A 15,714-nucleotide genomic window follows, 5' to 3' on the forward strand; every position below is an offset into this window, starting at 1 on the left:
TTATAGGAAAGCACAACACATAAAGTTAAAAAAAGATGAAAATAAAAATATTGTAATGCTAACAAGAAGAAAACGAGAGAAAATATACCCAAGAAAGAAGACCATATTGCTGGTTTTAAAGTAAGTAGAAATCTTGCAAATTAAACATGCTGCAGCATACTTTAGCACTCAAGAAAATTGGACAGCCAAATAATTGAAATTTCCAAGAAAGAGGCAGGAACACTAGAGAATAAGATGGATAATTGGTTCAGGATCCTTCATGTTGGACTGATTTCTTCTATGTTCAGAGAGGAAAAACAGAAAGAATAAAAAGTAAGGCAAAGCGGAAAGGTAGAACTAGAACATTCTGCAGGCTACAGGAATATAAATGCTTCCTCAGAAAAGAGCAGGCTCTGCCACAGCATGGACTGTATAGGCACATGGAGAGGACTCCAGGTCAGCAGCAGGGAAGCAAATGATGCTGAAGAATGCACCACAGTGGAGTTGGTATCCCATGGGCACGGTGGCAGACTGGGAGCAGGCAGGCCTGAATGTTTCCAGTGTTTTGTAATTGTTTACTTTCCTCTGTACCCATGTACAGTGTAATAAAATAAACACATTTTAAGATTCAAACGTTTTTAAGTTCAAAGTCTCAAAAATCTTCACGTACAGCTTGTTCCATAAACAGGAAATCTAGAGTAGGAAAAGTGAATTTCCTGGAAGTTGAACTATGAAGAGTGAGTTAGGTACCAAGTCAGCTCTCCAGGCAGGATACAGGAAGACACTGTGGAGCTTCTTCTTCTAGGGCTGGGCACAGGGCAAAACATAAGAACTTCTTGTTTTCTGTTTAAGGATTTTGGGCCACAGTTACCTTGAGTTAACAGAAACCAAATCTGTTGATGAGGATGAACTACTGAGGGGCCAGATAGAGAATGATGATTGAAGTGTCATATTGCAATTTTGGAGGCATAATAGAGAATTAAAATCAACCCTCTCCATGTGTGTGTAAGAATTAAGTCCCTATCTTTTAGAGCAGAAAGTTAGAACTCTACCACAGGCAAATCAAGACCACATAGGAACTGTCTGTCCTCTATGATGAAACAGTGCATTCTAAAGGAAGGTGTTTTCTATGGATGCTGCTGGAGTGGAAGCGGTAGCTAGGTAACTAAGACTGATTGACAGCCGGGAGTGGTGGCGCACGCCTTTAATCCCAGCTCTTGGGAGGCAGAGGCAGGTGTATTTCTGAGTTCAAGGCCAGCATGGTCTTCAGAGTGAGTTCCAGGACAGCCAGGGCTGCACAGAGAAACCCTGTCTCAAAAAAACAAAACAAAACAAAACAAACAAAAAAAAAAAAAGACTGATTGACAACCAAGCTTTGAAGGGTTGTTTGAGTTGATGTTTGCCCATCGTCTCATGCAAAGTTTAGCAAAGAACTTTGAAAGCATAAAGAGATTGTTGTGATATATTACAGTACCAGGAAATAAAGAGCATCACTTTTAAAAGAGGAAAAATTAAAAGTTAAAAAAAAGATATGCCTACAGTTAGTACTTGACCTAAACAAAATGATTTTTTTTCTATTTTCTATTTGCATGTACATTTACTGCTTCACCATAGAGGATTGAGTATTTTGTAATAAATATATATTACTGTTAACATTTATAAATGTCATACAGATATATGGACATACACAGTTCTAGTCAAGAAAAGAGGATTATTTTCTTGTAGTACAGTGCCTTATCAATTCTATGTTCTAGTACTCATGAAGCATGCTTGAATTCCTGAACCAGAGAGCACCCACATCAGACCTGTGGTACTAGCTGATGGCAGTGTGCACAGGCTTCAGGCCTGGAAAGGTCTAGTAATGGTTGGATAGGATTTGACTATGAGGAACTGAAGACAGGAAAGAATGGAGTCATCCTCTGCAGCCATGCCCTTCCTTTTCAATGACTCCCAATCAAGTGACACGAATGAGTTGCAACTTTGACTGCTAGGAGGAAAGGAAGATAATTGAGTCCTTCAGAAGCGAAGACCTGCAATCAGTGGCTTACAGACAAAAACAGATTTTACTTTCAGCTGCTGGTAGTATTAGACTTCCGTTGTCATCATCTCTGAGGTACAGCTGGATATTTGTTCTAGATGGGAGACTGATATCCCAAATCTTGGTCTACAGGCCCCATATAGAGATGCTTCACTGTGGGCCTAGGTGCAGAGTAGACAATGTAGCTTGTGCTGGTCCTGGCTGTTCTGAGATGTCTGCAGGAAAAGGCAGAGTGGGACCTGAGCTTCCATCTACACAGACCTCTTCTATCAGAATAAGTGAGTTAACTCTTTGTTCTTCAGTAAGGATAAGGTTCAATTTTCTCCAAAAATGCCTAGAAAGTAGGCACTTCCTACACAAAATAGAGAGCTAGGGAATTTGGAAGTATCTCTGCCACGTCGGGTCTACACCAAAGCATGAAAGACCACTGCTGCCGGAGAGGAGCATAATTGGACAGTCGGTGTGACAGCTTGCCTTTTATGGCCATGCCACCCAGAGCCTGCTTCTGAGGGGCATACATTCCATGTGTGGTTTGCCTCTTACAGACCAGCTAATCCTTCTACAGACCAGCTAATCCTTGCTGTCCTTTATTGCTCTTCCTAGGCCTCCCTCAGCTCACAGGCTGACCTTCAGAAGAAGAAGAGGCGGGCACCAGCTCCTCCTCCACCACAGCCGCCACCACCAAGTCCTGTGGTCCCCAACCGCAAAGAAGATAAGGAAGAGAACAGGAAGAGCACAGTGGGTGAGTGGATGTGGCCTGCTCTGTGCATGTCTCTGGGATGCCTGCTTTAACACACTCTTGCTATTCCTGGCAGTGGAGTCCTTGTTAACGACATTAACCAGAAAACAAGTATGCTAAAGAAAGTCTGGAAATGACTAGCTCTGAATTGCCTTAATATCTTATTGACACTGAGGAAGGCGTGGAGGACATGAAGATAGTGGGAGGGATGGATTGTGGCTAAAGAACCAGAACCCTAGGAAAAAGTGACAAATGGGGCTCATGTGAGTGGCTGTGATATGTGTGGCTGACTGGAGGATGTCTGTAGAGGTTGTTTGAAAAGGTGTTTGTCATATGAAAGACATCTCAGACCTCTCAAGGGATATAGAATTTGTGCCTTCCTAACCTGAATGTCTGAAATCTGAAACTCTTCAGAATCTGAACCATTTGAACACCATCATGATACCACAAACCGGTACCATGGAGCTTGGTTTCATGAACAAAATTATTTTGAGATTACACAAAATTACCTTCAGATTCTGTATATAAGGTATATATGAACTATAAATGAATTTTATATTTAGACTTGAGTTCCCTCACCAAGATACCTCATCATGTATATGTAAATGTTTTACAATTAGAAAAATCTGAAATCCAAAACACCCCTGGTTCTGAGCATTTGGATGTCAGCCTTTGAATTCCTATTTGAAAATAATCACCATTTTTCATTGCTGATACAGCTAGAAAATCCTCAATGTTGAGAGTAAGAGAACTCAAAAGAACCAGGATGGAGTCCTGACACCAGTAAACAAGGAGTAACCAGTGAGATCATTATACCCTACCCTTGTGTGCTATAGAACATGGTGGACAACACTAACGGCTGGACTTCCAAGATTCATGAACCTCAGGAGGCTCATTTTTATTTTAAAATCTTCTAGTATCTACCATTTCACTGCAGTAGGAATGCAACCATCCCTTGCAGAGAAGAGATTAGAACTTTAGAGCATTAGATTCTCTGGTTAAAAGTTCCATCAGCACCCTGGCTGAAGCCATGAAGCAACCATGCCCAGTCATGGTTTAGACAGCCTGTGTTTCTCCATTGACAAAGTCTTTGGCCCCACAGGGACAATACTCCCAAACATAAGTGGTTACTGTGTTGTCAAGTTCTGAAATGTTAATAAGGGTGAGTTGGCTGTCAGCATTCTTTGCTTTAGTCAGTACTTTACTTGTAATGCCTGGCATTTCATACCCTGAGAATAAATTATCCTAAGGAATAACAACCTATGTTTTATATCAGTTCTTTGAATTTCCCAGAGGAATACAATGTCAGAATAAAAAACAAGAGGTGGAGAGATGGCTCAGAGATAAAGACTCGTGCCACCAAGCCTCATACCTGAGTTTGATCCTATGAACCTATGAAGAGAACTTCACAGGTTATCTATCCTCTGACATCCATGGGCAAGTAATACCCAGACCCATACTCATGTGTGTATAAATATACATACATTAACAAATAATAAATAAATGTGTAAACATACATACACTAAACAAACGGACAAATAAATGTGTGAACACACATACACTAAATAAATAAATGGATAAAAAGACTCATTTAAAGAAGCATTCTTTAAAAGAATGGAAAACACAATAATCAATTACCAGTTCATTTCAGCTGTACCATTTTATTTCACGATGAGAGAGCCATTTCCTCCCTCCAGGCTCTTCTCCTCCTTTTTATGAATAAATACCTCGATTTTAAGGGAGAAATTGTGGGAACGTTTTTGGAAGTACCTACTTTAAGTATCATGTGCATTTGTTAAGTCAGCTTCCAAACCCAACACCCTATTTCCAGTCCAAGAAGGACCAAAGCCTCAAATGCCCTGAACCTGGACCATGCTGGACATGGGATCAGCTGGTGCCCATAGATGCCAACAGAGATGCGAGGCATATGTCTAAAACTGAAAAGTGTACTAACATCCCTTCATTGAGAGATACTGCAAAGAGAAGATGTGGGTGGTGGCAGTTTGCCATGTTTCCTCCTACCCGGTCTAAAACTTGTTTGTGGAGACAAGAAAAGCCAGAATCCTTTCTTTCTAGGAATAATGTTGCCCTTTGAGGGCAGGAGCTGGTAGACAAGGACTTGTGGTTACTGCTGGGTGACTGGCTTTGATATTGAGTGTGGCTGGTCTAATGTAGAAGGAACTGGGATTTGACATTGGGTGTGGCTGGCTTGGTGCAAACTGAGGCTGTATTTGAAATTGAACATGGCTGCTTTGGTATTGAATGTGATTTGTTTAGCGTTAGATTTGGTATTGGGTGTGACCACGTTTGGTATAAGATTTGATGTTGTATACATACGCTTTGTTGTTGTTGGATTTAGTATTGGATATGGCTGGTTTGGGGCAGAGTGTTATGGGGTATGGTGTTGAGTGTGTCTGGTTTTGTGTCTGATGAGCAATAATAGTATACCCTTGGTTAAAAGACAGGACGTCCTTTGGCTTAACCTTTGAATCCTTCCCATGTAGGTGTTGGACGTCAGGTGCCACAAAAGCCTCCCAGAGGCACAGCTCGGGGCCCACCCCAGTTAGTGCTCCCCCCGCCCCCACCCTACCCTCCTCCTGACACAGATGTGACAGAGCCTGTCACCTTTCCTGGGGAAGGCGCTGGTTCCGAGACCTCAGAGCTGAGACCCAAACGTACGTGCCTCTTGTTTCCATTCCAGCTATGTGTTGACCATCTGTCTTTCTGGTCTCTACTGGTGTAAATCTGTGTTCAGACATTCCCTTCTTGCTTTTGGACAACTGTACTTTCCTTTCCAAATGCTCAATGCAATGCATCTAGCTTCACAGAGTGCGCTGTGAATCTCACACAGTAGCCTGAAGAATAATGTAGTCAGTCAGTTTCTATTCCTGTTAGTTTTAAGCTGAGGCTGTGCTCGTGGGTATATAGTCAGTGAGGAGTTGATGCTCTTGGGGTTGGGAGTTTCTTAAGAATGTTTACAGATAGCAACAGCCTCTGGCAGAACGAGTCTGCTGATGCTCACTCAGAATGGATATAGATGCATATCAGGACAGTTGATGTCCAGGAACTGCAAGGACATCATTTATAAGTCAGCTTTGAGCCTCATGGCCAGTGTCTAGGCATCGGAATGCTTCTCTGTAGTCAAAGATACCGAGCAAACCAAAAAAGAAATAGCATTAGTCTAGCCACAGCCAGAACTAGTGTTCTGTTTTGCATTTGTTTCTTACCATGCCCTGTCTTCTCTCAAAGTCTCTTGGGATTCTTTTTGGATGTTGATAAATATGTATAACATTCCTACTTTGAGATAGATAAGAGCTTTGCAAGCCATACATGTTTGGAAGGCATCGCCTTCATGTCAGGCCTGTGACAGTGCTTCTTACAAAGCAGGCTTCTTCATAAACCATGGATTCTAATGGTGCCATATCACCCTGAGGTAGCCCGGTTACCAACATCTGTATAATCATGCACTGTAGGAAATTTGTAGTTTTCCACCATTACATTTACTTTTTACTGTCTTTGAAAATGATAGTTACCTGCCCACTAACTTATCTCCTTTCTTTGGGCAAAATAATGGTGACTCAGTTTACCATCTTATACACATAGTTCTTATTCCTTTGAATTATTTTTATCCTCTTTATACTGAGCATGTTTCTTTATGCAAATGAATTGTTATAAGGTATTTGATATTTAAGAACCAACTAAAATTGCTGGAGAGATGGCTCACTGGTTAAAAGCAATTGTTGCTCTTGCAGAGGACCTAGCTTCAGTTTCCAGCATCTATATCATGACTCACAACCATCTGATGCTATCTTCTGACCTCCATGGGCACCAGGCATGGACATTATGCACAGACATACATGCAGGAAACTACTAAGACACATGAAAATAAAACTAATCTTTAAAGAAGAATCAGCTAGATATCTGTCAATAAAAATGCTAGCTTTCTCGTCTCAAACCATTGTAGCATCTCTGAAGAAAGGACTATCTAAGCCCCCTCACACCAAAGCACTTGTGATTTCAGAGGTTAACTCTGTGACTGTCATCCTCACTCACAGCATCACTTCCCTATGGGGACAAGTTATGAAGAGAGGATGCCTATAAGATATGCAGTATAATGCTCTACAAAGGGTGAAAGAGCCATGTAAAGGCCTGAACCATCTCCCCAACTTGCCTTTCTGCATACCCTAAAACCAGCAGGCAGGCTGGGACTATAGGCAAATCTCAGACTGCCCCGAGAGTTTCTAAGACATCTGAAGGGTATGAAGTAAAGCAGATGACAGTTACAAGGCTTCATTTCTTCTTGCCTCGTGGCTCAGTTTCTCATCCAATGGTAATTGCCATCTGTATTTAAGTTTACTTCTCTGGGTATGGCATTTCTTATCCCTCCACATCATAAATTACCTTTCTTCCATCCTCCCCAACCCACAAGTACACATGTAATCTAGTAGGTCTAGCAAAGGCCCCAGAAGCCATTAGATGAGTCAACAAATGCCATTCTGTCCAGTCTCCCTTGGCCCCTACAATCCAGTCCATCCCCTTGGACATATCTGAGTCCACTCCTCTCACCTGTGTGTGAACCAGAATCTCAAATATTCAGTGCAGTGCTGTTATGTTGCCTAATTAGCAGAACTGACCTGTCAGTTGCTTACAACATTGAAAATGGATCACCTGCCCAGTCAGGCAGACTACAACTTGCCTTTTTAAATTCAGGATTTAAAAAATAGTTAGAAAAAAAATGAAATCTTTACATTCTTACATAAAGCAGAAATCTAGTTACTCCTCTAACCTTGTCTTGAGAAAGGCAAAAGTGGTGGGCATATAAAGTATCATATGCTTCTTGCCTATTCCCCTAATCAGACTTCTGGCTGCTTTAGGCAACACGAGTTCTCAGTAGAGATATTCTCATGCTAGCTCCAAGCCCTTATGTATCTCCTCCTGCTTTCATTTTTTAAACTTCATTCCTTATAAAGGAATTTCCATGCCCTCAGTGGGATCTTGAGTATCTGGAGGGCCAGGTGAGGGTCCACCAGGGATCTCACACATGAGAGCTCTCATATAGACTCCCCCTCACCTCTGCCATCAGAATTAAGCCTGAATGTAATGTCTTACTACAGAACCTCAGCCCTCTGTCTTGCTTTGTTCACCACATACGCTTTCTCACACTGAGCTGAAATCATGTATGGGGCACTTTAGCTTTTGAATACCCATTGTGATTTATATAACAGACATATTTACTATGCAGTTGTTAGTCTTTTTTGGAAACAGTAAGCTTAATTAGCCTCCCTAAGTTTGAGAATTGATGGATTTGTATGCAGATGTGGGAAGGCACAGAGCATGGTTCTCAGAACTGTGCGCTGTGTTGTGATAGCTCCCATTCTACCTTTCTGTTTCAACCATTCTCTCCCTAGCTTTCATAAATACTTGATCCATACTTACCTGTAATGAAACCTCACTTACCTGTGATGGGGGGGGGGAGACAGAAAAACAGGTCTATGTGTGCACTCTCACAGATTTGGGGCTTTTGAATATATTTGGGGTTAAGGGCTCAGAAGAAAGAAAAAGTAGCCATACCTGTGCGAGCTTTGCTTTAAGCGTCTTACCTTTTCAAGCCCAACTTGGATGGTTCCAGCTGAGTTACAGGTTAATATGAACTTTATACACTCCAGCTTGTCAAACAGGCTGCATTATCTGTGTACACTGCTGTTCATAAACAAGCCTACCATCTTTCTGGCTTGAGTTTTTCTATTCCCTTTGCATATCCTGTATTACCAGGTATCGGTAATATTGCCTAAGGTAGTTGAAGGCTGTTGTCTTACTAATGTTTTTGTTCATTTTTAAACTTGGTACTTGATATAGTAAATACCACTCTTCCATCCAGCTTGTTATATTGAGATCTGCTTGAAGCTAGAGAGAATTCAGCAATATTATTCTAACTGTACCTTAGGATATCTTCAGTGATACAACATTCTGTCAAAGACCTGTGGACATTTTACTTTATAAAGATTGAAAATCTCAGTATACCATTTTCTACTTGCTTCTTTATTCTTTTGTTGGATCTAGTCCTTCAAATGTGGTGAACACCTCTAGAATAGTTCCCAACAATGTGCTCCTTATTTATTAATTTCCTTTGCTTGGCCCAGTGATTTCTAATAAAATATGACAAAGTAGTCAGGAGACCCTTGTCACTTCCAAGAAGAGCATAGAGGTTGGCTGTGGCTTTAATCTTAGATAACTCTTTTACTCCTTTCTTCTGGAGATACCTGGATATCATAGGTGAGCTCCTTTCACAAGACCTTATGGACTAAAGCCCTATGTCTACTGAGCACAAGACTAGATCCTTCCAGCAGCCCATTGAGTTAATGTGGAAGAAGACCTCTCACCAGTAGAGCTCACACATGATGGATTCTTTGACTACATCTTGTGGGAGACCTTATAGCACAATCATCTGGCTAATTATCCCTGGTTTTCAGGCCTCCAAAAAACTATGAAAAAAGACATGCCATTGCTTTAAGCTTGTGTGTATTGGTGCAGTTTGTTTGGTAGCAATAGATAACCAACTCCAGTGACAAGTAAATAAAGCCTGTCTTTATGGGCCGCTGTCTCCAATGAGGGAACGTCATTTCAGAGAGCAGGGTTGGCAGAAAAGGGCCCAAATTGTTTACCAGAGGTCTAGATGTAATTTCCTTCTTAGGTTACAAGCTAGAGTCCTGTGCTTCTTTCATGGGTCATATCCATATATGATATCATATCTATACCAGATGCTTCAAACAGAGAAGGCTATCTCTTCTAATCACTCTGTAGGAGAAAGGAAACTCATTGAAGAGTATCTCCATGTCTCATTGATACATTGGGTAATACAGTGGCCTAACACCTGCCCTGAATGACTCACTTTAAATGAACCAGGCCCATTCAGAGAGTGGGGTTGGGACCAGCTCTCCTTAAGAGATAAGGAAGTTGATGAGCAGCATTCAGGTGTCATAGTCAATATTATGTACATATCTAAGCCTTCAGTTCGGTTGTTATCTGAAGAGCATAAGATAGTCTGTGAGCAGATGTAAAGAGAAGTGTCCAGTGGGAAAGAACATATGTAAAAGTAGACTCAAAAACAGTACAGCCAAGCAAGTGAAAGCCAGAAATCACCAGGGAATGGTCCTTCTTGAGGAGGAACAGTGTCACCCAGGATGAGCCACCTCAGACTTAGTGTCTACCCATATCTCTCATTTTCTGCTTTTACAGAGCAGAGGAAATACTGATAGAGCTCAGAGCATCAGAATATAGACATCCTTCCTCACCTGCACTAATCTGTTCTATAGATTCAGTCACTATTATCTGAATGAACTGGAAAGTTCCAGACATAGTACATACACCTTAAAGTATAGATTCTCCTAAACCTTGTGATGAAATTTCATACCATCCGTCTTTGTCCTGCCCAGGACCTGTACCTCTGTTCACACTGTTTTGACTGTGTCACTTGGTAGCATTTCCATTTTAAGATTGACTGTAGGGATACTGCAGCATCCATGTTCAAGTAATCTTTATTTTTCTTAATAATGGCCCTAAGATATGAGTGGAGTGATACTGGCAAGTCAGACATGCTTTATTTAAGTGAAGGAAAAGAAAATCACGTATTGGACTTGCTAAGATCTATGGTAAAAAAGTTAAATACAATGCACACACATGCATATGTCTATTGTCTGTGTATAGCTGTAAGTACTTTAGTATTCTCAGTACTTTCTGGCATTCAGTGGTGAATTTAGAACACCTTCTTTGTGGCTGGAGAATGCTATTGTATGCCTATTTAGTATCCAGAGACTAAGGAGTCCGGCTTCTAGATAATCTTGGTAGTAAGAAGATAGAAAAGTAGTGTTGGTGAAGTTATGTATCTAACTCATAAATCCTAAGAATGTTGTCATTTAAAATTACTTCCTGCTTTGAAAAAATTCTTTCAGATTCTTAAGTAAGCTAATTATAATCAAAGCACAGCCTTTAAAAAGCCAACAGAAGGCAGATGTTAAGTTTCCTATGCCAGAGAATAAGTTCTTCCCTCTGCCAGCTCTTCCCCATAACTACCTAGCATTAAGGTTCCTTTTCTATGAGCCATGAAGTCAGCTCCTTCATGGTCAAAACATCTTGCAAATTTTGTACAGATGAATGCCATAGATGATGAAGAAGAGTGATTAAGCTTCATAGCCTCCCAAAGCCTCCTGTTATCAAGTTTGTCTTCAACATGAGACTGTATGTGAATGGTTCTTAGCATCATTTCAAGAGCAGGAGACTAATAGCTCTATGCTCTGTATTCTTTAATCTTACTCATATTAATACACTTTCATATTTCCCATTAGACATCTACTTACACATACAAGTGCTTTATATGCATGTCTAAGCCAATAATACTGTGTGCATTTGGATTTTGCTTCATAGCTTTCTAACCAGCTTCCATTCTGCCAGCATTTGAATCTGCTCTAATGAATCACTTTTGTAGAACCATCCCATGAGTTGCACTGAACTGTTTGTTTTCAGGATTTACAGTACAATCATAATTGGGCTATTAATGGCTCATCAGTTACATATTCCAGTTAGAAGACCCTGGGGATTTGCAGATAGAGCACATGGAGCTCATACTGAAGCATTGCTTTAAATTTTTTAATTAAATTATTCAATGACTATCATTTTTGTACACATTTTCTGTACATAATTTAAGGAAATAAGTCTTTCTCTGGATATACATGTACAAGAGAATTGGCAAAGAATTATAATGACATAGAAAAAAATGAGGTAATTTTCTCTTGCTCTCAGCAGTACCAACCACCACTGTAGTGTTAGTTCTAGCATTCTGATTTTAAATTGTGATAGCTTTTGGGCCTTTTGGTTAAAATCATTTGTAAAGTCCTCTTTTCAATTTGAATAGAAACCCTATTCTAAAACATGTTAAGGAAATTATAAACCAGGGGGGGAAAGGATCAGAGAAAACAATTAGCATTTTGAGATGAAAGTTGGTAATTTGAGTTTGATTGATGCAAAATTAGCAATAATAATTCATACTGCAGGCAAGTGACTCAGCAGAGATGCTAAGAACAGAGAGATTTGGAGCATACCCTGGCAGTTTGCAGATGCCTGCACGTGATCTAACTGCACTATGGGAGCAAATGCTCACAAAGGGCTGCTGCCTGGTGACAACTAGAGCCTGAACAGAGAGCCTGAAGCTTGTGAGATGAGGCAGCATTTTGGCAGATGCCTTAAATTTGGGTCAGTACCCCTAAGTCACCTAATCTCTTGCTCTAAAATTCAACTCCCCCCCCCAATTAAATATGTCTGCTTTTAAAAACAAACCTAATAATTGCAAAGCTCCTTGTAGTCTGCAACTGGGTAGAGATAAGAGCAAGCACAGAGACGTTCACTTGCCTTTTCTCCTATTGATTTGTTACTTTCCTGGTCACGGCAAGGGAGCTGGCTGCACAGCTGCTCCTGCTGCCATGGGAAAAGACAGAGCATCCAGGAAAACAGGAAATGGATTGTGAGCGAATAGCCTTTTCCATAAAACAGCAGGAAAGTATTGACTGTGGGAGCAGAGTCTGTCCCTGACTAGATCTTCAGCTTGTTATTTTTGTGCTGTGGATGTTATTATCCCCACCCAGGACTAATATCGGATGCTCTTTAAAATAGAAGTAAGGAAAGCCATAGTCTGGGTAGAGCACTGAAGAAAAAGGAAATTGGGGAACTTAATTCTTCTTCCTAATTATTTTTAGCAATTCATGTCCCTGACTTGAAAGAAATTTAAAGAATTTAGTGACAATGCAAAGGAATCCGGCCTGTGCCAGCTCATGAAATCAGATTGTTCAAAGTTCAAGAAATTTATAAACCAGTTGCTGGATAGAATTATTAATTAAAAATGTTAAGACTGAATTTTTCATTTTATTAATTCTTTGAGAATTTCATATAATGCTGTTTGATCATACTCATCTCCTCCCCTAACTCCTCGCAACTCTTCCCCTTTCCTTACCCACAAAAATCTGTGTCTTCTTTTTGTTGTTTTTTTTTTTTTTTTAAACCCATCAAGTACAGTTTATATTGGCCATATAGTCTTAGATGTGTGGCATTTCGTTGGGGTGTAGTTGCCCTACCAGAGGTTACACCTTTAAGAAGACTGACTCTCCCTCTCCTAGCAATTGTCAATAACTCCTTAGCTAGGAGTGGGACTTCATTGCCCACCTCTATCCTGTCTGTGCTGGGATGTGGTCTGGCTTGATCTTGTACAGGTTTTGTGCATTCAGTCACAACCACTATGACTTCATATGTCCTACTGTGTCTGGAAAAGTTTTCTTTTAGTTATCTACAGCTTTGCCTCTTAAAGTCTTTTATTCCCTCTTCCACTGTAATCCTTGAGTTTTCAGAGGAAACAGTATACAGATGCTCCATTTAGGGCTGAGAGGATTTAAAGCATGGGAAGATAGAGTACTGGACCATAAAGGCTAGGGGGAATTATGGACAGGAAGGAATGCATAGGCTGAGGAATGGAAGAATGAGATAGAGGAGGGAATATAGGGATGGAGAGCAATACTGAAGATATTTTAGAAAGTCATATGAAAGCTACTACTTTTTAATATATATATAATATATATAATATATAAAATATATAAACAAATATAATGAATTTAAGTGTAATCACCCTGTAACAGACCAGTAATGCAATTATTAGACACCATATGCTTACAACTAAAAAGCTTAGTGCCATATGTGGGTTACTGCTCTTGGAGTTGTTGGCCGATGGGATCACAAAGGCCTTCAAATAATAGTAATATCATCAGTGCTCTTGGTTACCCTTTAGAACTTGATGGTAAGAACCTTTTCCTGAAGATATCACAAACTGGAGTTATAGAACATGGGAAAATCAAACTGGTACTGAACTTGAAGCCTCATCCCTTCCAGCTAGCTGCTATAATTCTGGAAAATACACTATGCATTTTCTACCATTACATTTCTACCAGAGCAGAAAAGTAATTATCAGGCTCATCCAGCTGTGACTCATGCAAGCTACAATAATAACTGGCCTGACAATACATGCAGTAGTGGCATAAACATTATGGAAGCATTTTCTGATTGGATTTAGGTACTGCTTCACAAGATGAAATCCATACCTGGCACTATTATTGAAAGCCTATGCCCAGGCATCTTCTAGGTTCTAAGGAAGAACCTAGTGAAGAATCAATGTAGTAATAAACCAACTCATCATAATTTATTGTTAAACAATAGGTTACTATTTATCTCAGCTCTAATCAGGAAAGGTGCTTTTTGCTATAAATGGTGATTAAGACAGAGATGCACATCTGTAACGGTGCAAAGAATAAAAAAATGAAATTATATGAGCTGACTGCTATACATTAAGGAATTTAGCAACAAATAAGGAAAGCATTCTGTTAGAATCAGTTATATAAAACTCATAAAAAGCAGTATTACATATTTTGCTTCTTATAAATAATATTGTTCTTTCTATCCTGAGCTCAACAATACTTACAGTTATTTTTTGTTTTTGTATAGCTGGTTACTGTTTACCATCATATCATTACAAAGAAATACCAAATGCAAAATAAAAAAGAGGGAAAAAAAGTAAAATTGTTAGGAAACTTAGAGGCAAGTTTATCTTTTGTTTTCTACAAATTAGTAAAGCACTGTGTTGACTCAAATTATTATATGCCCTTAGTACCTTAAATCTTCACCTCATAGCATAAAATCAAGTTAGGAGTAAAACTTTTTAAACATGAAATGTTTTGAGAACTTTTTTTCTGGATTCACATAAATTTAAGTCCTTCTAAGAAATAAGGAATAGACATATTAGTTTTGGGGGGATGCTGAATAAAGCATTAAGTATCATTGCTTCCTTTTATCAGTTAAAAGTAAATATGGTCTATGCTTCTAGCATGCCTTAGGGAGCCATGTGTGATGATGTAAATTCTGAGTCCTTGGTTTCAGTCCCTAACCAATAGACCTTAAAACTTCAAAGTACTTCCCTGTAGTCGTCCTTTCTATTACAGGTCAGTTTTGCCCTAGAGGAAACAGCAGCTTAAGATTCAAGACCCCAAACATACACTAATATCTCATGTCTATCTCTAACTCCATGAACTCTTACTTCTGAATTTATGCTTGGGCTCTGCCCAGTATCACCAGTATCAAGAAGGAATATCTAAACATGAGAACATTATAAAGCAAGACCATCTATTTTTCACTAGTTCTATAAGTAGTTTGGGCATTTTTCCAACAGGTAGTCCTGCTTCTAACTGAAGAGGCTATTAACATTTCACAAAGAGCTGCTGGGAGTTGGGAAACCAGTTTCTTCAGCCCCCTGAGATGTTATCCATGCCCCAACAGATGGCCCTATACCCATGTTTATAATGGAAGAACTAAGTGAACCCAATGGATATTTTAAAAGGATATTTTAAGTTGAGAACAAAAATGGTAGGGTAATAGAAAGGAGTTGAGAAGGCTGACCTGGGGAGAGTATATTTGGTCAAAACTCATTATATACATGTATGAAATTCTCAAATGATAAAACACTAAACTGAAATAAATGAGGTAGGAAATGACTTTTTCCTTCCAACTAATAGGTGTTATTGCTTGTTTTATTTGGTACGCTGAAAGACCTACAGTGACTGCAATGACAGTTATAACACATTTTTCACTGGAGACAGAATTCTACTGCCGGATCAATAGACCTGTTTAACAACAGACGTGGAAAAGGACTAAAAAAAGCAATGCTGTCTCACAATGCTGACGTCAATTGGCCAACACCACTCTGTGTGCAGTGTTAAATCTCCAGGGGTTGAAGTGCATGGTACCAGCAGGCAGTTGTTCCATCAAGAATTTACATTCATGTTTCCATCTATTTCCTCTACAGTTTATTGCTGTGCGTCGTTCCCTACTCATGCCAAGCGTTCCTGATGGACAGGCCTCTTCCTGCCTCAGG

The 15,714-nt window shown here is 39.8% G+C and overlaps 1 protein-coding gene across 7 annotated transcripts in view; it reads left to right on the forward strand.

The window, feature by feature from the left end:
- Cobl (cordon-bleu WH2 repeat protein) overlaps positions 1-15,714 on the forward strand; it is a 236,147-nt gene that overhangs the window by 159,759 nt on the left and 60,674 nt on the right. For 5 of the 7 annotated variants that reach the window (XM_076938103.1, XM_076938104.1, XM_076938105.1 and 2 more), the window contains 2 exons: positions 2,621-2,759; positions 5,261-5,431. In XM_076938103.1, the coding sequence (XP_076794218.1) occupies positions 2,621-2,759; positions 5,261-5,431 (310 nt within the window). The remainder of the gene's footprint in view (positions 1-2,620; positions 2,760-5,260; positions 5,432-15,714) is intronic. The other 2 variants (XM_076938106.1, XM_076938108.1) reach the window with 1 other exon arrangement.

The sequence above is a fragment of the Arvicanthis niloticus genome, chromosome 7, assembly GCF_011762505.2.
Source record: "Arvicanthis niloticus isolate mArvNil1 chromosome 7, mArvNil1.pat.X, whole genome shotgun sequence".
NCBI lineage: Eukaryota > Metazoa > Chordata > Mammalia > Rodentia > Muridae > Arvicanthis > Arvicanthis niloticus.